Source organism: Microcaecilia unicolor, chromosome 2 (assembly GCF_901765095.1).
Source record: "Microcaecilia unicolor chromosome 2, aMicUni1.1, whole genome shotgun sequence".
NCBI lineage: Eukaryota > Metazoa > Chordata > Amphibia > Gymnophiona > Siphonopidae > Microcaecilia > Microcaecilia unicolor.
Window position 1 is genome coordinate 238,184,387 of NC_044032.1, and position 22,940 is coordinate 238,207,326.

Genomic DNA, 22,940 nt, shown 5'->3' on the forward strand with positions numbered 1-22,940 from the left:
GCTGGCTGAATATTGAACCCTTTGTGTTTAGACCCCAGACACAACTGGCACAAGTCACGGGTGTGTCTGACATTGCCCTACTGCATCGACCATACTTCCTGAAGCCAACAGACATCCTATTTCTGGAACCTTGGAAAAAAATAGACGAGATAAAATCAAATGGCTCAATGGTAAAAATATATTTATTCACTGAACCACTGCCAATACAAGCCACGGGAGCACATAAAATCAGAAAACTTTAAAAAATGCTCAAAAGAAAAACCCTGAATCATCAAGATAAGTAAATACGGAACTAAAATGACCCAATCCATAAAAAGGCTTTCATGGTACTCATAGCCCAAAGAAAAACTGCTAAAACATACTGATGTGGGAAGTCTCGCAGATGTTCAGTGCACCACTTTAGAAAGCTCTAAAGATCTGTTTTAATTTCTCTGCGCCTTAGGTTCCATGAGAGGACATCACAAACTTGTGAAGACTTCATATCCTGCTTGTCCTCAGAGAAGCATAGATCAAAATCAGGCTGGAAGAGAATTATTATCTATTTCATCAGGAGTGAGGGGATCCAAGATAGTAACCATTTAGCTGAACTCTGTGTTAGCCAGTTGAGAGTCCAGGGATTCTTTTCTTCTTATAACTTTAAACTGCATTATTTATGGAGAAACATTAGGCCAAGATTTGGGTTTAATTTGGTCAAGATCCTGCATTCTTCTCACTCTGGCCTGATGAACATTCATACCATCTGCTTTAGGAGACATGCTGTTAGGGCATGTGGAAACCACCTTGAGCCTCAAGCAAAATGAGACTCCTCAGTAGTCAAATGAGTAGAGGTGAGCTGAAGGTTCTATGTTAGCAGCAAATGATTTTAGAGCCAGTGCAGCCCTGGGGCTTGGGAAACCACAGACAATGGCGGTAACGGTGCCAGTAGGTTCCTCTATTTAGGATGCAGAGGTGTATGAGGGTGTAAGGATCTGAATGGAGGAGCAGCAAGGAAATCTTGGTTTACTCAGAACTGTTTGGGCCTGATTAAGATTTATTTGTTTCATATTCTACTTCCTGGGGCTTGGCAAACCACACACAATGAAAGTCACGGTACCTCCTTTATTTGGACTGCAGAGGTGCATGAGGGTGTAGGGATCTGAATTGAGGAGTTGCAAGTTATTCAGAACTATTTGAGCTTTATTATGATTTATTCATTTCATATTCTAATTCCTGCAAAGCATCATCATAGTAGCTGCAATGTAAAATTAAATATACATAAAATAAAAATAAAAGCACTAACAGCATCTTAAATCACTCATAAAAGTGGAAATAACCATGTTTTAAGATTCTTTAAAAATAAGCAAATTTTTCCTTTCAATTCAGATTGTAGCAGATTTGAAAGATTCAATCCTGCATAATTAAAAAAAAAATAGCCCTCGAATGAAGATTTGCCTACAGTGGTAAACTCAGCAAACCCAACAGCCAGTCGGTCAAATATTTCAGCAATCCATTAGGTAAACATTTGAGCATTACACAAAGAAACTTAAATTTACATCCTGAATCTCTAATGTGATTGAAGTCTTTGCAATCATTTAATATTCTATAAGATATTTTGATTAAACCTAAGATTACCCTCAAAGTTATGCGAGACGCCATTGTTATTTGTCTGAGCTGATACTACAATTGTCTAATCAGATGCAAACTTCCACAGAGCACAAAAAGGCAAAAGAATTAATTCAGCCAGGAGGAAGTGACGTCAGCTGAAAGAGATGGCAGCTTGATCGTCGAGCTCCGCTACATTTAGGGCGAAAGTGAGACGTCCCTCGCATTGAATTGAAGAAAATACCCTCAAATAAAAGCTAAAGTGACCCGGAGATATGGCAGCAAAGAAAATGCTGGCGAAATTCAAGTTTGCACCGGAAGCTCCGAGCGCTAAAAAGGGAGCGGGGTCCCGAACACGAGGAGCCAAGATGGCGCCCGAAGAAAGCGATTCAGACCCAGACCCCGAAGAACAGATTGAGAACGAAGAAGAGATCAGCAAAAGCGATTTCATACGATGGTTCAAAGATCTGAAAACGGAGATGGTGACAACAAGGCGCAGCATACAAACTGCTGTAGCTGAACTACGGGAAGAAGTTAAAGAGATCGGAAACAGGCTCGGGGAGAATGAAGAAAAAATAGAGGCAATATCGATGGAGGTGCAGGATCTTCAGGGAGCCCTAAAGGCTGAACAACAGACAAGGGCAGAGATGGATGCAATGATGGAGGATCTGGAAAACCGGACAAGAAGGTGCAACCTGAGATTCCGGGGCATCCCTGAGAAGGACCAATATAAGGACTCAGAAAAAGTGGTGAAAGAAACTTGTGCATTTCTGCTAAACCAGGAACCTAATGCAGGGGAAGGAGAAGAACACGAACCAGTTGAACTGGAGCGAGCACACAGAAGCCTGGGCTCTCCCAGAAATGGGATACCCAGAGACATAGTAGCCTGCTTCCTCCGATTCCCAGTCAAAGAAAAGATATGGAGGAGAGCACGTGAATTGGGAGACATCACCTGGAAATCAGTCAAAATCCGGATATTCCAGGACTTAGCCAGGAAAACGCTACAACGCAGAAGAGACTTCAAGGAGATAACGGGCTATCTACAAAAATCTGGACTGCGCTATAGATGGCTGTTTCCGTTTGGGCTGCAAGTGACGGTGGGAAATATCACTAGATGCCTTCAAACACCTCAAGGAGCTTGGAAAAGTCTAAAAGAGATGGGATGTACAGATATACCAAGAAAGGAGGAAATAAGGCAGCAACCCCAGCGCAGCACCGAGAGAAAGGAGCAGACTGGATGGCAGCGGGTAGAAGGAGAAAAGCCCTGTCTCTCGCCGCGAGGTGAGAAGGAAGCGGCTAGAACCGAAGATGGCACTTGAACTTAATCTGGACTAAATGAGAACTTAACACAAGTTTTAATTTAAGGTACTAAGAGTATTGGAGGGGTTGGAGAGGGGTCACATAGAGATGCAGACTTAAAGGGAAATGAAGGTAAAAGCTGAAAGAAGGGGGGATGCTTAAATAAATGTATGATCAGGTGGGTCAAGCTCTGAAGAAGGCGGGCTTCCTAGGGGGAAAAACTGGCACGCAATGGAGGATGCCAGTTGAAAGAGGGGGGAGGGGGGGACAGGGTGGGGGGAAGGAAGGGAGAAGGGTCGGGGATAACAAAATGTGGGAAGAGCAACAGGGGATTGAAGATTGTGTCATGGAATGTTAACGGATTAAATAATCCGGGTAAAAGGAGTATAATTTTCAGGGAATTGCGTAGATTGAATTGTGACATAATAATGCTGCAGGAAACTCATATGAAGAAAAAGGATGAATCACTCATTATGAATAAGGGCCTAGGGGTGGGATATACATTAGCTGATTCAAGAGGGAACAAAACAGGAGGACTGGTGACTTATGTAAAGGACCATTTGCAGTTTGTCAAAGAATCTATATACATAGATAAAGAGGGAAGATGCTTAGCAATAAAGGGAAAGATAAATAATCGTAGTACGACCCTCATAAATCTTTATGCACCAAACACGGGACAAGGGAGATACACTGATTCCATTAGGGCAGAACTGACTTCCTTTGCAGAGGGGATGGTGATGTTGGGAGGGGACTTCAATCATCCGGTGGGGACCCTAGATCATTCCAACAAGCGGGAAAGGGTATGATACATACCTGTAGCAGTTGTTCTCCGAGGACAGCAGGCTGATTGTTCTCACGACTGGGTTGACGTCCGCGGCAGCCCCCACCAACCGGAAGAAGCTTCGCGGGACGGTCGGCACGCAGGCCACGCCCACCGCGCATGCGCGGCCGCCTTCCCGCCCGTGCGCGACCGCTCCCGCCAGTTGAATGACAAGCAATAAAATATGAAACACACAACTCCAAAGGGGAGGAGGGAGGGTAGGTGAGAACAATCAGCCTGCTGTCCTCGGAGAACAACTGCTACAGGTATGTATCATACCCTTTCTCCGAGGACAAGCAGGCTGCTTGTTCTCACGACTGGGGTATCCCTAGCTCTCGGGCTCACTCAAAACAAGAACCCAGGTCAATTGAACCTCGCAACGGCGAGGGTATAACAGAAATTGACCTACGAAGAACAACTAACTGAGAGTGCAGCCTGACCAGAATAAATTCGGGTCCTGGAGGGTGGAGTTGGATTTACACCCCAAACAGATTCTGCAGCACCGACTGCCCGAACCGACTGTCGCGTCGGGTATCCTGCTGGAGGCAGTAATGTGATGTGAATGTGTGGACAGATGACCACGTCGCAGCCTTGCAAATTTCTTCAATAGTGGCTGACTTCAAGTGGGCCACCGACGCTGCCATGGCTCTGACACTATGAGCCGTGACATGACCCTCAAGAGCCAGCCCAGCCTGGGCGTAAGTGAAGGAAATGCAATCTGCTAGCCAATTGGAGATGGTGCGTTTCCCGACAGCGACCCCTAGCCTGTTAGGGTCGAAAGAAATAAACAATTGGGCGGACTGTCTGTTGGGCTGCGTCCGCTCCAAGTAGAAGGCCAATGCTCTCTTGCAGTCCAATGTGTGCAACTGACGTTCAGCAGGGCGGGTATGCGGCCTGGGGAAGAATGTTGGCAAGACAATTGACTGGTTAAGATGGAACTCCGACACCACCTTCGGCAGGAACTTTGGGTGAGTGCGGAGCACTACTCTGTTGTGATGAAATTTAGTATATGGAGCATGAGCTACTAGGGCTTGAAGCTCACTGACCCTACGAGCTGAAGTAACTGCCACCAAGAAAATGACCTTCCAGGTCAAGTACTTCAGATGGCAGGTATTCAGTGGCTCAAAAGGAGGTTTCATCAGCTGGGTGAGGACGACGTTGAGATCCCATGACACAGTAGGAGGCTTGATAGGGGGCTTAGACAAAAGCAAGCCTCTCATGAATCGAACGACTAAAGGCTCTCCAGAGATGGCTTTACCTTCCACACGATAATGGTAAGCACTAATCGCACTAAGGTGATTCCTTACTGAGTTGGTCTTGAGGCCAGACTCTGATAAGTGCAGAAGGTATTCAAGCAGGTTCTGTGCAGGGCAAGAACGAGGTTCTAGGGCCTTGCTCTCACACCAAACGACAAACCTCCTCCACTTGAAAAAGTAACTCTTTTTAGTGGAATCCTTCCTAGAGGCAAGCAAGACCCGGGAGACACCCTCAGACAGACCCAACGCAGCGAAGTCTACGCCCTCAACATCCAGGCCGTGAGAGCCAGGGATTGAAGGTTGGGGTGCAGCAACGCTCCGTCGTTCTGCGAAATGAGAGTCGGAAAACACTCCAATCTCCACGGTTCTTCGGAGGACAACTCCAGAAGAAGAGGGAACCAGATCTGACGGGGCCAAAAGGGCGCTATCAGAATCATGGTGCCGCGGTCTTGCTTGAGCTTCAGTAAGGTCTTCCCCACCAAAGGTATGGGAGGATAAGCATACAGGAGGCCGGTCCCCCAATGAAGGAGAAAGGCATCTGACGCTAGCCTGCCGTGTGTCTGAAGTCTGGAACAGAACAGAGGCAGCTTGTGGTTGGTCTGAGAGGCGAAAAGATCCACCGAGGGGGTGCCCCACTCTCGGAAGATCTTGCGTACCACTCTGGAATGGAGCGACCACTCGTGCGGTTGCATGACTCTGCTCAGTCTGTCGGCCAGACTGTTGTTTACGCCTGCCAGGTACGTGGCTTGGAGAAGCATGCCGAACCGACACGCCCAACGCCACATACCGACGGCTTCCTGACACAGGGGGCGAGATCCGGTGCCCCCCTGCTTGTTGACGTAATACATTGCAACCTGATTGTCTGTCCGAATTTGGATAATTTGGCAGGACAGCCGATCTCTGAAAGCCTTCAGTGCGTTCCAGATCGCTCGGAGCTCCAGGAGGTTGATCTGCAGATCCTTTTCCTGGAGGGACCACAGACCCTGGGTGTGAAGCCCATCGACATGGGCTCCCCACCCCAGGCGAGATGCATCCGTCGTCAGCACTTTCGTGGGCTGCGGAATTTGGAAGGGACGTCCCAGGGTCAAATTGGTCCGTATGGTCCACCAGAGCAGTGAAGTGCGGCAACTGGTGGAGAGGCGGATGACATCCTCTAGATTCCCGGTGGCTTGGAACCACTGGGAAGCTAGGGTCCATTGAGCAGATCTCATGTGAAGACGAGCCATGGGAGTCACATGAACTGTGGAGGCCATATGACCCAGAAGTCTCAACATCTGCCGAGCTGTGATCTGCTGAGACGCTCTGGTCTGCGAAGCCAGGGCCAAGAGATTGGTGGCCCTCGCTTCGGGAAGGTAGGCCTGAGCCGTCTGGGAATTCAGCAGCGCTCCTATGAATTCCAGAGACTGAGTTGGCTGGAGATGGGACTTTGGGTAATTTATCACAAACCCCAGCAGCTCCAGAAGTTGAATAGTGCACTGCATGGACCGGAGGGCTCCGGCCTCCGAGGTGTTCTTGACCAGCCAATCGTCGAGATATGGGAACACGTGCACTCCCAGCTTGCGTAGGTAGGCCGCTACCACCACGAGGCACTTGGTAAACACTCGTGGGGCAGAGGCGAGCCCAAAGGGCAGCACACAATACTGAAAGTGCCGTGCGCCCAGGCGGAATCGGAGATACTGTCTGTGAGCTGGCAGTATCGGGATGTGAGTGTATGCGTCCTTTAAATCCAGGGAACATAGCCAATCGTTTTTCTGAATCATTGGCAGAAGGGTGCCCAAGGAAAGCATCCTGAACTTTTCTTTGACCAGGAATTTGTTCAGGCCTCTCAGGTCTAGGATGGGACGCATCCCCCCTGTTTTCTTTTCCACAAGGAAGTACCTGGAATAGAATCCCTGCCCTTCCTGCCCGGGTGGTACGGGCTCGACCGCATTGGCGCTGAGAAGGGCGGAGAGTTCCTCTGCAAGTACCTGCTTGTGATGGGAGCTGAAAGACTGAGCTCCCGGAGGACAATTTGGAGGCAGGGAGGCCAAATTCAGGGCGTATCCGTACCGCACTATTTGGAGAACCCACTGGTCGGAGGTTATGAGAGGCCACCTTTGGTGAAAGAATTTTAACCTCCCTCCGACCGGCAGGTCGTCCGGTACGGACACTTGTAGGGTGGCTATGTTCCCATGGATCCAGTCAAAAGCCCGTCCCCGGCTTTTGCTGTGGAGGCGCAGGGGGCTGCTTAGGCGCACGCTGTTGACGGGAACGAGCGCGCTGGGGCTGTCCCTGTGCCTGACGAGGCCTTCGGGCCGGCTGGTTGTACCTACGCTTCGCAAAAGAATAGGGTGCAGCCTGCCGAGCCCGGGAAAAACGCCCGCCCGCGGGGGCGGGTGCTGAAGGCGCCCGGTGGGAGAGCTTGTCGAGAGCGGTTTCCCGCTGAGGCAGTTGGTCAACCATCTGCTCGACCTTCTCGCCAAAAATATTATCCCCCCGGCAAGGGACGTCAGCCAGTCTCTGCTGGGTGCGGTTGTCCAGGTCAGAGGCACGCAGCCATGAGAGCCTGCGCATCACTATACCTTGGGCCGCAGCACGAGATGCCACGTCACAGGTGTCAAAAATCCCCCTGGACAGGAACTTTCTGCACGCCTTCAGCTGCCTGACCACCTCCTGATAAGGCCTGGACTGCTCCGGCGGGAGCTTATCGACCAGGTCCGCCAGCTGTTGCACATTGGTCCGCATGTGGATGCTCATATAGAGCAGGTAAGATTGGATGCGGGTCACGAGCATGGAGGATTGGTAGGCCTTCCTCCCAAATGAGTCCAGAGTGCGAGACTCCCGCCCCGGGGGCGCCGAGGCGGTATCCCTCGAACTCCGTGCCCTCTTGAGAGCAGAATCCACGACCGCTGAGTCATGGGGCAACTGGGGCCGCATGAGCTCTGGGTCAGAGTGGATCCTGTACTGGGACTCTGCTTTCTTGGGAATGTTGGGGTTAGTTAGTGGTCGCACCCAGTTCCGAAGCAGCGTCTCCTTCAGGACATTGTGCAGCGGTACCGTGGAGGACTCTCTAGGTGGTGATGGATAGTCGAGGACCTCGAGCATCTCGGCCCTCGGCTCTTCCACAGAGACCACGGGAAAGGGAATGCTTATAGACATATCCCGCACAAAGGAGGCAAAGGAGAGACTCTCAGGAGGTGAGAGCTTCCTCTCCGGTGACGGCGTGGGGTCCGAGGGAAGGCCCGTAGACTCCTCTGAGGAGAAATATCTCGGGTCCTCCTCTTCCCCCCACGAGTCCTCATCCTCGGTATCGGACATTAGCTCATGTAGCTGAGTCCGGTACCGGGCCCGGCTCGACGTCGAGGCACCAAGGTCTCGGTGTCGTCGAGCGGTGGACTCCCGCGCCGGCGGGGACGGAGCTCCCTCCATCGACGTCGACTCCACCTGCGTGGCGGTCGAGACCGGCACCGCAAGCGGCGGCGGTGTCGACAGCCCCGGCGCCGGGCTAGAGCTCGCCGGCGCCACAGTCATCGGCGCCGGGGGCGCAAGCACCCCCGACGCCGGCACAGCCTGGCGCATCAGCCCTTCCAGGATCCCCGGAAGGATGGCTCTGAGGCACTCGTCCAGGCCCGCTGCCGGGAAAGGCGGTGGGGCCGGTAAGGGTGTCGGTGCCAGAAGCTGCTGGGGGCCAGGAGACGGCACCGAGGTGCCGGAACCCCGACGCGTCGGTACCTCCACCACCGACGGAGATCTCTCCTCTCTGCGATGACGCTTCGGCGTCGACTCCTCTTCAGGGTGCACCGAGGGCTCCCGGTGACGGCGCTTCTTATCTTTTTTCCGGTGCACGTCACCGGCGCCGGAGGGCATGGAGGAGGAGGAGGTCGATCCCCCTCGGTCTCGAGGTACCGGGTCCGACAGGGTTCGGTCCCGTGGCTCACGAGTTGAGGGAGTGACCGGGGCCGACTGCCCACGCGGCCTCTCAACCCCACTCTCACCGGCGGGCCAACGGGACCTGTTCTCCTGGGGTCGCTGCCATCGGTGCCGATGTCTCGGGCATCGATACCGGTACCGAAGAACCGGCCTTCGATACCGATGCCGTCGAGGTCGACGGGCCGGCGCAAGTTCCAAAAAGACGGTCCCGCAGAACTTGCCTCGCAACCTGAGTCCGTTTCCGGAGACCGAGACACAAAGCGCACGACTTGAGATTGTGCTCCGGCCCGAGGCACTGGAGGCACCAAGCGTGGGTGTCGGTCTGCGAGATCGGCCGGCCGCAGCGACCACACTTCTTAAATCCACTCGGGACCTTCGAGGACATCGACGGAAAAATCGCGTCGGCGAAGTCAAAGTCGGCAATGGTGGCTAAAATCACACCACGAAAAAATCAACCGACCGAGCGGCCACTAGGCCGCAACGTGGCGTCCCCGCTAGAAAGCGAGGGAAAAAAGGGGAGCGCGTGCTCCACACGCGCAAAAATTTTCTTTTTTTTTTTTTTTTTTCTTTAAAACAATACAAAAACAGAGGGAACCGAACGGTCCAAGCGACGATCCGCGTAAACGCGGTCGAAAATCCGGCGGCTGAACAGAGAGAGAGGCAAACGCACCACTCTCTCAGTCGCGGAAAAAAAGTAACTGGCGGGAGCGGTCGCGCACGGGCGGGAAGGCGGCCGCGCATGCGCGGTGGGCGTGGCCTGCGTGCCGACCGTCCCGCGAAGCTTCTTCCGGTTGGTGGGGGCTGCCGCGGACGTCAACCCAGTCGTGAGAACAAGCAGCCTGCTTGTCCTCGGAGAAAGTGGGAGTAGCTACAATGGGTGTCAAATCTGCATGTTGATGAGAGAACTAGACCTAGTAGATATTTGGCGATTGAAACATCCAGGTCAGAGACAATACACACACTATGCCCATGTACAAGAGACATATGCTAGAATAGATGCAATATGGGGTAGCCGGAGTGTATGGGGAGAAATAAAAGCAGCAGAGATTGAAAGCATACATGCTGCGGTTTGGGTCACTATAGAAAGGTCGGAACAAGAAGGGAAGGGGCAGATATGGAGACTTAATGAATCCCTACTTGATGGAGAGAGAGATTGTCAGGATATCAGAAAGGCCATTAAGGATTACTTGGAACTAAATGACACCGAAGAGGTTTCAGAGGGAGTATTATGGGACGCCATGAAGGCAGTAGTGCGGAGGGTATTAATTAAGAAAGGGGCATATAAAAAGAAATCGAGGATCGCGTGGGAACTGGAAGTACGTAGGCCGCTGACAAGGCTGGAAGCACTGCATCAAAGGGAGGGGGGCATGCAACAACTCATAGAATTAAAAAAATGGAGAGCAGAATTACAAAAGATCCAGATGAAAACTATGGAATACCATAGGCACTTAATGCAACAGAAATTCTTTGAGTTCAGTAATAAAGCGGGGAACTTGCTGGCTAGGGGATTGTGGGATAGAAGGGTGCAAAACACGATCAACAAAATCAAAGGCCCCAGAGATTCCCTATTCTATCAAGACATAGAAATCAGGGAACAGTTTATGAACTTTTATGAAACCCTATATAAAAAAGAATCCACAGCGTCGAAAGACGAAATCAGGGCATACATACAAGGATTAGGCCTACAAAGGGTGACCGCTAAACAGAGATGGGACATTGAGGCCACAATTACGCTGAAGGAAGTGTTAGGGGTTATTAGGGGCTTAAAGGGAGGGAAGTCCCCAGGGCTAGACGGATTTACCGCCAAATATTATAAAATTTTTCAGCAAGAGCTAGGACCTCTCTTAGTGCGGTTGGGTAACGCATGCTTCATGGGGAATGGCCTTCCGAACAGTATGCAGGAAGCAGGGATATCGGTGTTGCTGAAACCTGGAAGAGACCCCCCGTTGTGTGGGTCCTATAGACCGATATCCCTGCTGAATGTAGATGTTAAGATATTAGCTAAAATCATGGCGGATAGGTTAAGTGGGATTTTGCCTTCCCTTATCCATGAAGATCAATCTGGATTCATCAGGCACAGACAGGTAGCAGACAACATTAGAAAAACCCTTAACCTAGCCTGGGGAGCCCAGAGGAGAGGAGATTCCATGACATTACTGACCATAGACGCTGAAATGGCATTTGATAGGGTTGAATGGGACTATCTATGGGAAGTAATGCTGGAAATGGGACTGGGTAAACCTTTTGTAGGGTGGGTGAAAGGGTTGTATGAAGGTCTGAAGGCGAGGATTAAAGTCAATGGAGGATGGTCGACATCATTTAGCATTCTACGGGGGACGAGACAGGGGTGTCCCTTATCCCCATTATTGTTTGCCATATCAATTGAGCCCCTGGCCCAGCGAATCCGGGCCCTAAAGGAAATCAAAGGGGTCCAAATGGGTGGTAGGACACATAAAATAGCCTTATTCGCAGATGACCTACTTTTCTACATAGGATCCCCGCAAGAAACGTTGCTGGTGCTTATAAAATAATTGAAAGTTTTTGGAAACCTGTCCGGATTCCAAGTAAATTTTGATAAATCTGAACTTATGGGGATAACAGTGGAAAACCGTGAAGCAGAGCAGTTAGGGGGGAGATATAACCTCCGATGGACAGGCAGACGTTTTAGATATCTAGGCATACAGATACCACGAGACCTTGCAGAACTATATCAGTTGAATTATATTCCACTTATTATGGCAATTAGAAAGGACCTTAAAAAATGGCGGGAGGGATGGCTGTCCTGGTGGGGCCGTATAGTGGCGGTCAAGATGAATATATTACCCCGACTGTTATTCTTATTTCAAACACTAACGCATAAGGTCCCTAAGGGGGAGCTGCAGAAAATACAAACGGAGCTGGGGGAATTTATTTGGGGAGGACACCCGGCCAGATTATCCAGGAAAATAATGTGGGGTAGGGTGGAACAGGGTGTAAGGGAAGTCCCTAACATTACTTGGTATTATTGGGCAGCACAATTGAGGCAAATTGCTGTCTGGAGTAGGGTAGACTTCTCACAGGTTACTCGATTAGAACAGATATTTGTGCAAGAAGGGAGACTGGATGCACTGCTTTGGGGGTCTTTCCCAGAACACACATATAAAACTTTAACCCTAAACCCCTTTAATCTCACACTTGTTCACTCTATGGGGATGCCTCAAAATGAAACTAAGGGGCTCGCAGAATAGATCAACCTATGCTTGGCTAACACAGGAACCGGGGTTTCCAGGGGGGACAGGGAATAAGATAATGACATCATGGATAGATTAAGGGCTGATCAGATTTCGGGAATTCACGAGAGATGGCAGTATCAAGAGTTTTGATGAGCTCAGGAGGGAATATGACCTTCCTGAGACAGATCAATATGCTTATCTTCAAGTTAAGAATTACATGATGGCAACAAAATGGCACAAGGGAACCTGGTTAGAAAGTGAAAAGTTTGAAAACTTGTGGGGGGCTATACATGAAGGAGGAAAGGGGATTACTAAGCTATATGACCATATTAGGGGAACCGATTTCGTAAAGTTACTATATATGAAAGCATAGGAGCAAGATCTTAAAAAACAGCTCAGTAGAGGAGACTGGAAGAATATTTGTCTTGAGGTTAAAAAAGCATCAATCTGTGTACTGATCAAGGAAAATGCATATAAGGTCATGAGTCGTTGGTACTACACACCAGATAGAATAAAGGCAATGTACCCAAATGCCACAGGTATATGCTGGCGGTGTGGAGAGGAGAAGGGAACATATTTTCATATCTGGTGGGGGTGCTCGATAATACAGGGATTCTGGAATCAGGTCACGGGATCAATAACATTGGCAATAGAAAGTCAATTTCCTTGTGATCCCATGTGGTGTCTGTTGGGTTATGGGAATAAAAAGGGAAAGAATTGGCAAACTAGAATTAAACGTATGTGTTTGGCTGCAGCTAAACCTATGATAGCATTGAAATGGAAACAAAGACTAGGCCCTACAGTGAAAGAATGGATTCATAAACTATATATGATAATGGGACTGGAAAAGATGACAGACAAACGTAAGGGCAAGTACAATCCAAACGCAGAGGAATGGATACACCTAACAGGGCTGCTGAATGGAAGAGGAGGAGAGAGGGAGACAATGATTTAGAATATGAACTGGGGGGGGGGGGGGGGGGGGGGGGGAATTGGGATAATGAAGAAGGGTGAAAGAATGGGTAAGGAAGGGGGGGAGGAGGAAGGGAAGGGAGGAGGGGGGGAAGGGAAAGGGAAAAGGAGGATTGTCATAGCAAGATCATTGTTGTATTAGATAGTTATGGGAGTATTGATCTCTATATACTTGTCTTTTGGACACAGTAGGAAAATTGTTGTATTAGTTCATAATAGGAGAATCAATCTCCATGAAGATGTAATAATAAAAAATAGTTTTTAAAATTAAAAAAAAAAAAAGAATTAATTCAGAAAATCTTATTATAGCTGAGGCTGATACTTGAGTGTTTAATAATTTTCAGATATTAAACCAGAGTACCTGGTTTGGCTCATAATTTCCAAAATTACTAATCAGGGGATAACTCTTTTAATTCCAGAGTCACTATTAATATCGACTACACAAAGACTCCAGTATTTTTTCTTTATCACAAAAACATTTTATTATATTGCAATGCCCGCTAACCTCACTAGCACTGCTGCCTACTATTAAAACCTCACACATTCACACCTGTATTTAAATACAAAACAGTTGATTTTACATTTTAAACTGCATACTTATACTGTTTCGTATTGTGCATATGTTTTGCCATGCTTATACATTATATCATACTCAAATAATCAAAACTCAGTCCTGCCAGCAAAATAGTCCTTTTCCTACAAACGCCACGCCTTCCGCATGGACGCAGTGAAAATATTTCCACATAAACGCTGGATGACTGTTCTTCATGGACAAACTCTGTATGTCCGTTAAACCTCCGTAGGCTGTTCAAATACGCCACCTCCAGTCATTAGTATGCATCACAATACAGGTGCTGTGTGCTCGGTGACTAACTCAACAGTCCACCATATCTGTTTCATGTTATGCCGGCTCCTCTAATAATTGCCAAACCAGGTACTCTGGTTTGGCAGTTATGAGCAGTTATTGGAGAAAGAGCTAATGATGTTGTCGGGTGAAGTTTTAAAGATAGAAGACAGATCCAGAATTCTTGGGATTATTGTAGATGTTAAACTACTTTGAATATCAAAGTCAGGCTTTGTCATAACGAGTTTTTTTTTCAGATTGAGACAGTTGATATTTGTACAATTTAAGTTCCCACAGAAAACTGCTAGATAGACTGCAGTTATTACAAAACACTGCAGAAAGATTAATTTTTTCTATGAGTAAATTTGAGAGGGCATCTCTATTATTGAGTTGGTTACACTGGTTACCTGTGATATCTAGAATTAAACTTACAACTGCATGTTACTATTCAAATCAGTTTATGGTCTTACTTCGAAGAGATTAGCTCATTGTTTAAGAATTCTTGTGCAGTTTTTAACTGCATGGAGTACCAATTTATTGAAATTAGATCTTCCTTCTTTCAAAAGTATTTGTGCAATTGGACTCACTTTTATTTATTTAGGAGCTTCAGTCTGGAATCAGCTTTCTCTTCAAATAAAATTAATATTTACTTGTATTTTCATAAAGCTCTTGAAGGATATTTGTTTGCATCAAATGTTTAATGTATCTTTACATTTTGTGTGGTTGTAAGTTCACGTATATGTTGAGAGTATCTTGACTGTAATCCACACTGAACCTAACAGGATAGAAATGGAATATAAGAACCTGAATAGAACAGAATAGGATAGACAGAGCACTGTTTGCTTTGGTGGTTTCTTTGTTCCACTAAAATATAATGGAAGGCCACATAGCACTGGACAATATTCTGTATATTGGATTTAGAATGATAAGCTTATCCAAATGACCCAGACTGATCTTATGAACCCATCTACCCAACACATACCCAGAAGACAACGACATTGCTCCAGACTAAATCTCCCACCTTCCTCCCTTCTACATCACCTATCTTTACCTACTTATCTCTTTTTTACTCTATTATCTCCCACCTTCCTCCTTTCCACATTACCTATCTTTACCTACTTATCTCTTTTATTACTGTTATATTGGTTATATTATATTGCTATACTGTTCTTCCCATTACTATGTAAGTCGCATTGAGCCTGCTTTGAGTGGGAAAGCGCGGGATACAAATGTAATAAATAATAATAAATTTACCTCAATATGTTGAAACATATAAGGATGATTGCATATTTTTCTCAACTGCATAATAGTGTTCATGAGCGTCTTTGCACCACCTTTCCCCTGTTGAAAAGGAAAAAGAATCAATCTGAGATACTTTAGATTAAAAGAAAAAGTAAAAGTATAATGAAGCATGAAACAGCATGTACGGGATGGAAGGCAGACTTTTGTAAAGTCTCAAAATGAACATTAAAAGTGCTATATCTTATGAGAGCTGCCACTAATCAGTGAAATTAAATCTTGGAAGACTCTGTCAAGAATGAATGAATCATAAGTAAGTATTCTTACTACCTCATAGATCAGAGGTTTTCAACCCACTCTTCGGGGCACACTCAAACAGTTGGGGTTGTCAGGATATCCCTGGGGATATCCTAAAAATCCTAACTGGCTAGGTGTGCCCCGAGGACTGGGTTGAAAACTTCTGTTATAGATCCTTGTCAGCTTAGCATTAACAAGACAATACAATGCCTATGCATAAGTCAAGTTTAAGGAAGGGAACTTCCAAAGACTTTTCTGTGGGTTAATAGCTATTTAAAGGGGCAATAAAAAAGGGCCACTGCCCATACTGAAAGGGGGCAGGTCTAGTAGTCTGGGAGGGTACAGCCAGGCCCACAGGAAATTTCAAAACTGCTTCCCCCATACCCCACTCAACCCTTTAAACCAGTGAAATGTTTCTTAATTTCCCCAAAGTACAACAAATTTCACTGTGGAGTTCATTGTTCATAAGGTCTATTGTAGTATTTAAAAATTACAAGCAGAAAAATGCTTTACATTACATAGCCTATCATACATTAACTTATGAATTAAGAGATCTCTGATGCAGCACCTGTTAACAGACAAAATACTAATGCCATGCAGTTCTGATGAAAACAGTTAACATGATCAGTGGTTCCAGGTCCAGGTACCCAAACTATCAAATAATTTCTCAAGCAATAATATTTTCTTGAGGTGCTATGGCCACACAAGAAATGCTACAATAGAAACTAACATTGCGCTATGATTGACTATAGAAGACAGTGTTATTCCTAGGAGCTAGGAACTTCCATTTATACCTTTTTGTCTTTCTCAGAGCCATCTGTAAGAAGGATCCCCTTGGCTTGCATGTGACGGTACAGAATTTTCTGAAGAGCAGACATGTCACATTTGATCACATATTCAACCTAGCATGAAACATGAAAAAAAAAAGTTACTCCAATACAAGATCATGCAAAACCATAACAAAAGAAAAAATAACTGTAAACGATATCAATGCATCCAACTTCTCAGAAATATTTCCATTTTTATGGGGTGAAGGGGAAGAGGATACAGGCTTGAATGTAATGCAATACTTGCAAAGTATTCTCAGTAATGGTTTACAGGTGCTTCTGTAGAATTCAATGTATTTGAAAATACTTTATCTGGTTACTCTGGGTTACAAAATTTAAATTTGATGATGTCTTATATTTTTAACTTAAAATTAATGTTTGACGATTGGATCAAACATGGTCATAACTCTAAACAGGAGTTTTAAAAGGCCTCTTAAAAACAGTGTATATGTTGAAACTTCAACACATTACATAACACTCCAAACTGAATTCATAGGGTAAGCAATTTTCAAAATAGTCTTACACAGGTCAAGAGGTTTTTTTTTTAACCTGCAGAAAAGTGGGAAATAAAAAAATGTTTCCCTCTTTCTCACCCCACACCTTACAGTATAGGAAAAAAAAATACATATGAGAAAAACTGTTTCAATCAACGCACTATTAAGTTCTGGAATTTGTTGACAAGAGGATGTGGTAATAAGGGGTTAAGGTTGAGATAGGTCAAGAATTAAGGGAAAATGTTTGTAACCAGGAAATGTTAAAGCTTTTATTAAGGAGGGTGGGAAAGGGAAAGTTTTGAATGGTGGTTTCATTTGTGAACCACTTCGATTGTTATGTAGACAGTATATAAAAACTTGTGTTTTATGTATGTATAAATAAATAAATAAATAAATAAATGTTGTTAGTATATATTTTCTTTTGGAAGGAAGCCTGAAACAGAAAAGAAAATGGGCTCAGGGAGGATGAAATTGGCTTCTAATCCCCAAAGAGATTCCAGAAGACTGACTGGCCAAAACTACTGTGGCATCAAGAGTTTTTTTTCCAAAAAGTGGTGACCCTTGAATGTATGGACAGATATCCATACAGCTCTGTAAATTTCCTCCATAGAAGTCTGTTCTCAAGTAGGCTAAAGGTGCTGCCATGGCTCCAACACTGCAAGCTGTGGCACAATCCTTGAAAAATCAAACATACCTGGGCATAAAAGAAGAAATGCAGTCTGCTAGCCAATTAGACACGTGCATTTGTTGATAATAATGCCTACCCTATTTGTGTAAAAAGGGACAAAAAGTTGGATGGAACTTCTAAGGGCTTTAGTCCATTCTAAATAGAAGGCCATGAGGCTTGGGAAATATGTTGGCAGAATAATAGGCTGATTAAGATGGAAATCCAACATCACCTTCGGAAGGAACTTAGGACGAGTGTGCAGGACCACTCTATTGTTAAAGGATTTACAACAAAGAAGATCAGTTACTAGAGACTGGATCTTACTTACTCTGCGTGCTGAAGTCACCACCACCAAAAAGAAGACCTTCCAGGTGAGGTACTTTAGATCACAGGTATTGAAATGCTCAAAGGGAGCTTTCATCAGCTGGGTTAACGTTACACTGAGGTCCTTTGACACTGCAGGAGATTTGATGGAAGGCTTCAATAGAAGCAAGCCCCATATGAACTGAATAATCAAAGGCAGTACAGAGAAAGGATTTCCTTCTATATGCAGGTGGTAAGCACCAATAGCACTAAGGTGTACCATAATGGAGCTAGTTTTCAAACCTGACTCAAGTCAAAATGTAGAAGGTATTCAAGCAATTTTTGGCTGGGCCAAGAAAAGGGGTCTAGGGCCCTTCTATCACACCAGACAGCAAGCCTCCTCCATTTAAATTTTTAACACCTTCTTCTGGAATGACTCCTGGAAGCTAGCAATGCCTGCAACACACTAGCAGGCAAGTTCAAAGAAGTACATAAGTAATGCCACACTGGGAAAAGAACAAGGGTCCATCGAGCTCAGCATCCTGTCCACGACATGATCTCAAAATCCACGTAATGAGGGTAAGGGACTCAGTGCTGTGATATAATCATCATCAAACCCACTGATGTGGAATTCCTCAGTTTTATGGGTCTTCTTATTGAACATTCCAGAAGAGGAGGGAACCACAGTTGCCTCAATGTGGAGTAATGAGAATCATGATTCCCTTGTCCCATCTGAGTATCAGAAGAGCTCTCACTATGAGGGATATCTGAGGACAGGCATACAGAAGATCCATTCTCTATTACAGGAGGAAAGCAACCGAGGTTAGATTGTTGGAACAGAAAACTGAGGTAGATTCCTATTTTGAGGAGTGGCACAAAAATCTATCAAAGGAGGTTCCTCACACTCAGGGGCTCTTTTACTAAGCCGCATAAGGCTCCATGCGCCAAAATGGAGTTAACGCCCAGCTCCGTGTGGCTCTTGTGGTAATTTCGTTTTTGGCGCACGTCCAATACACAGGGCCAAAAAATAATTTTTATTTTCTGGCGCACTTACATCATTACTGCCCGGTTACCACATGAGACTTTACCGCTAGGTCAATGACTGCCGGTAAGGTCGCAGACACAAAATGGACGTGCAGCAATTTTGATTTTGCCGCACATCCATTTTCAGCAAAGATTTTTAAAAAGGGCTTTTTTTTTTTTTTTTTTTACAGGCGCATTGAAAAATGGATCAGCACGAACCCAAAACCCACGCCTACACTACCGCAAGCCATTTTTCAGTGCACCTTTATTTATTTATTTGTTACATTTGTATCCCACATTATCCCACCTCTTTGTAGGCTCAATGTGGCTTACAATTTGTCATGGATACTGAAATAAGAGAGTGTTTCGGGTTACATGAAGATGAAATACATGATAGTGTAAGAGCAAAAGGCATTATAAGATGTACAGTTACATGTGTTGATCATTGTGATATATCTTGTCAAAGAGATAAGTTTTTAATGATTTTCGGAAGTTGGTCAATTCATAGACCGTTTTCAGGTGATGTGGCAACGCGTTCCAGAACTGCATACTCATGTAGGAGAAGGTAGATGAGTGCATTTGTTTGTATTTCAGTCCTTTGCACTTAGGAGGATGAAGATTGAGGAATGTGCAAGAAGATTTCTTTGCGTTCCTGGGTGGTAGGTCTATTAGGTCCGACATGTAAGGTGGGGCGTCACCATGAATGATTTATGGACTAGGGTGCAAAGCTTGAATGTGATCCGTTCTTTAAGTGGGAGCCAGTGTAGTTTTTCACGAAGAGGTTTAGTAAAAGGACACCTCAAAATATCATGTGAACTACATCCACATCCAAAGACTATGCATGCAGCCTTAGAGCAAAACTCATCTTGTCTGCCAGGGAGGAGTTCTTCCCTGCCCAGTTAGTGGCTCAGAGTCATTATGTGAGAAATGACCCAATTCCACATCCTAACAGTTGATTCTGTTCTGCCCTGCTTGTTGACAATATAACGCCACTTGATTGTCTGTTTGTATCAATATAATTCTGTTGGCTGATAGTCTTTAGAGCACTCCATACTTCTCTCAATTCAAAAAAATTAAATAATAATAATTATCTAGTGATATATCTCCTGATATCCCGTGAACCCCAAGTGAGGAACCCATCCATATGATTTCCTAGCCCAGTCTAGATACATCTGTCATGAGTGTTGTTTGATACTGTGGAGAAGCAGAGTAGCCTAGTGATTAGGGCACTGGTGTGAGAACCAGGGAAACCCCATTCAATGCTCACCGTTGCTCCTTGTGACCTTGGGCAAGTCACTTAATCCTCCATTCCATCAGACAAGACCTCTTGGGATAGGGAAACATCTATTGTACCTGAATGCATTTCACCTTGAGCTTGGGCAGACTGGATGGACCGTGCAGGTCTTTTTCTGCCATCATCTACTATGTTTTATGTTACTACTGAAAAAAATGTATGACCTAAATCCAAATAAATAACAAGGGTGAACAGTGCATACTCAATGCTGATGCATCCCCAGCATCCAATGCTACTCTGGGACCCATAGATACTAATGCTTCTGATGCTGAGATCTGGCCCAGACATGTCAGCATCAAAAAGCAAGTTACTTACCTGTAGCAAGTGTTTTCCAAGAACAGCAGGGCATATACTCTCACATACGGTTGACATCATCCGACAGAGCCTGGTGCGAACACTGCCCAGCATATCATCTCTTTAAGAGGACTTTAGCAGCATCTCACAACACAAGCATGGGTGCCTTCCCGCCTGACGCATGAGCGCAAGACCAGCAGTATAGTACTAAAGCTGAAGGAATACAACTCCAAGGGGAGATGAGAGGGGATGTGAGAATATATGTTCTGCTGTCCTCTGAGAACACCTTCTACAAGTAATTTCTCTTTCTCCGAGGACAAGCAGGACATTGTTTCTCACATATGGGAATCCCTAGCTACCAGGCTCATACAACCTTAGGCCAACAGAGACGCACATATACATATTGACATTGAAGGTGCAGCACAGGACAGGGAAAAAATGGGTCTAGGAAGGTGGAGTTGGATTCTAACCGCCAAACAAATTCTGCAAAACTGTCGCGTCGGGAATTCTGCTCAAGGCAATAGTGAAATGTGAATGCGTGGACAGAAGACCACATCGCTGGCCTTCAGTGGAGGTTGACCTGAGTGGGCTACCAACGCAGCCATGGCTTTCACATTGTGAGTGTAAAATGACCCTCCAGAAATAGTCCAGCCTGGGCATATGTGAAAGAGATGCAAGTCGCAAGCCTGTTGCAGAACCTAGGTTTACTGATGGTTACCTCCAATCTTTTTCGATCAAAAGAGACAAAAAGCTGAGTGGACTGCCTATGGGTCTTAGTCCTCTCCAGGGGAAAAAACACCAAGGCTTGCTTGCAGTCTAAGGTATGGAGTGTGGTCCCACCAGGATGGGAATGATGCTTAGGAAAAAATGTTAGTGGGACGACTGATTAAGATAGACGTCCAACACCACCTTAGCAACGAACTTTGGGTACATAAAGAGAATTACTTTGTTGTTATGAAATTTCATGCAAGGTTGGTCTGCCACTAGGGCCTGAAGCTCACTGATGCTGTTAACTGAAGTGACCACCACCAAAAATAAGACCTTCCAGGACAGGTACTTCAGGTGACAGGAATCAAGTAGCTCAAAAGGAGCTTTCATCAGGTGGGTAAGGATGATGATGAGGTCCCATGACACAACTGGAGGAATGGCAGTGGGCTTTCTCAACAACAAACCTCTCATGAAGTGAACAACTAGAGGCTGTACAGACATGGGCTTACTTCAAACACGGTGATAAGCACAGACTGCAATTAGGTGAACCCATACAGAGTTGGTCTTTAAACCAGACTCAGAGAGGAGAAGGAGGTATTCAAGCGGTTTTTGTATAGAGCAAATGAGAAGATATAGGACCTTGCATTCACACCAGACAGCAAACCTCCCCCACTGAAATTAACACATCCTTGTGGAATCCTTCCTAAAAAGGAGCAAGACCTGTCTAAATGAGCTCCCAACCCCAGGTTGGATGCATCTGTTGTTAGCACCGTCTTGGGTGGAAGGTTTGGAATGGTAGTCCCCGGGTCAAATTGAACTGAACTGTCCACCAGAGGTAAGCGAGTCAGTTCTGGGGTGACTTCTATGACAACCACTAGATTCCTCGTGGCCTGAGACCACTGGGAAGCAAGGGTCTACTAGGCAGATCTCATATGGAGATGTGTCATGGGAGTAACAAGTACAATGGAGGCCATATGCCTAACAACCTCAACATATCCCAGGCTATGACCTGTACTCCAGTAGGAGAAAGGCTCATACTTTAATCACATGGTGGATGGGACTAGCAGCACCAACACCCAAATAGTTCCCCGCATAAACTTCTGAGCAGCCTCCTTCGACATGCTGTTGATCAACTAGTCATCCAAATAGGAAAACACATAAACCCCCAAGTCTGCTTAGCGATGGAGGGGTTACTACTATATATTTGGTAAACACCCTAGAAGCTGACGCAAGGCCAAACGGCAGAACACGGTACTGGAAGTGGTGTTTCCCCACACAGAATCTGAGATACTTCCTGTGACTGAGAAGTAACAGGATATAAGTATAGGCATCCTTTAAGTCCAGAGAGAATAGCCAGTCTTGTTCCTGAATCATGGGGAGAAGGGAGCCCAGAGAAACCATCCCGAACTTTTCTTTGACCAGGCATGTTCAGGGCCCTTAAGTCTAGGATGGGACATATCCCTTCCATCTTCTTTGGCACAAGGAAGTACCTAGAATATAATTCCTTCCCCTGGTGGAACAGGTTCAATGGCATGGGCCTTGAGAAGGGTAGAGTTTCTCTACAACTACCTCTCTGTGCTGACTGCTGAGGTGGGCAATTTTGTGGTTTCTTTCGCCAATGAAGAGTATAACTGAGACGGACTATTTGAAGAACCCACCGGTCTGAGGTTACAAGGGGTCACCTTTTCTGGAAAAAAAAAATCAACCTTCCTCCTACTGGAAGGTCGTCCAGGATGGTCTCTTTGAAAAGGGCCATGCGCTCTTGGAGACGGTTAGGCCTTTTGACATGCTGTTGATGAGAACAAGTGTGCTGGGGCTGAGCTGACTGGAGTTGACCTGGGTGGCAGCCGATGTCGATGCCGCAGGTAGCATCGCGGTCGGGGACCTCACCACAGGTAAAG

General features: G+C 46.0%; 1 protein-coding gene across 5 annotated transcripts in view; it reads right to left on the reverse strand.

The window, feature by feature from the left end:
• The window catches only part of SMARCA2 (SWI/SNF related, matrix associated, actin dependent regulator of chromatin, subfamily a, member 2), a 679,721-nt gene that overhangs the window by 320,730 nt on the left and 336,051 nt on the right, over positions 1-22,940 (reverse strand). For all 5 annotated transcript variants that reach the window (XM_030193821.1, XM_030193826.1, XM_030193822.1 and 2 more), the window contains exons 21-22: positions 16,224-16,331; positions 15,148-15,234 (exon numbers count right to left, since the gene is read on the reverse strand). In XM_030193821.1, the coding sequence (XP_030049681.1) occupies positions 15,148-15,234; positions 16,224-16,331 (195 nt within the window). The remainder of the gene's footprint in view (positions 1-15,147; positions 15,235-16,223; positions 16,332-22,940) is intronic.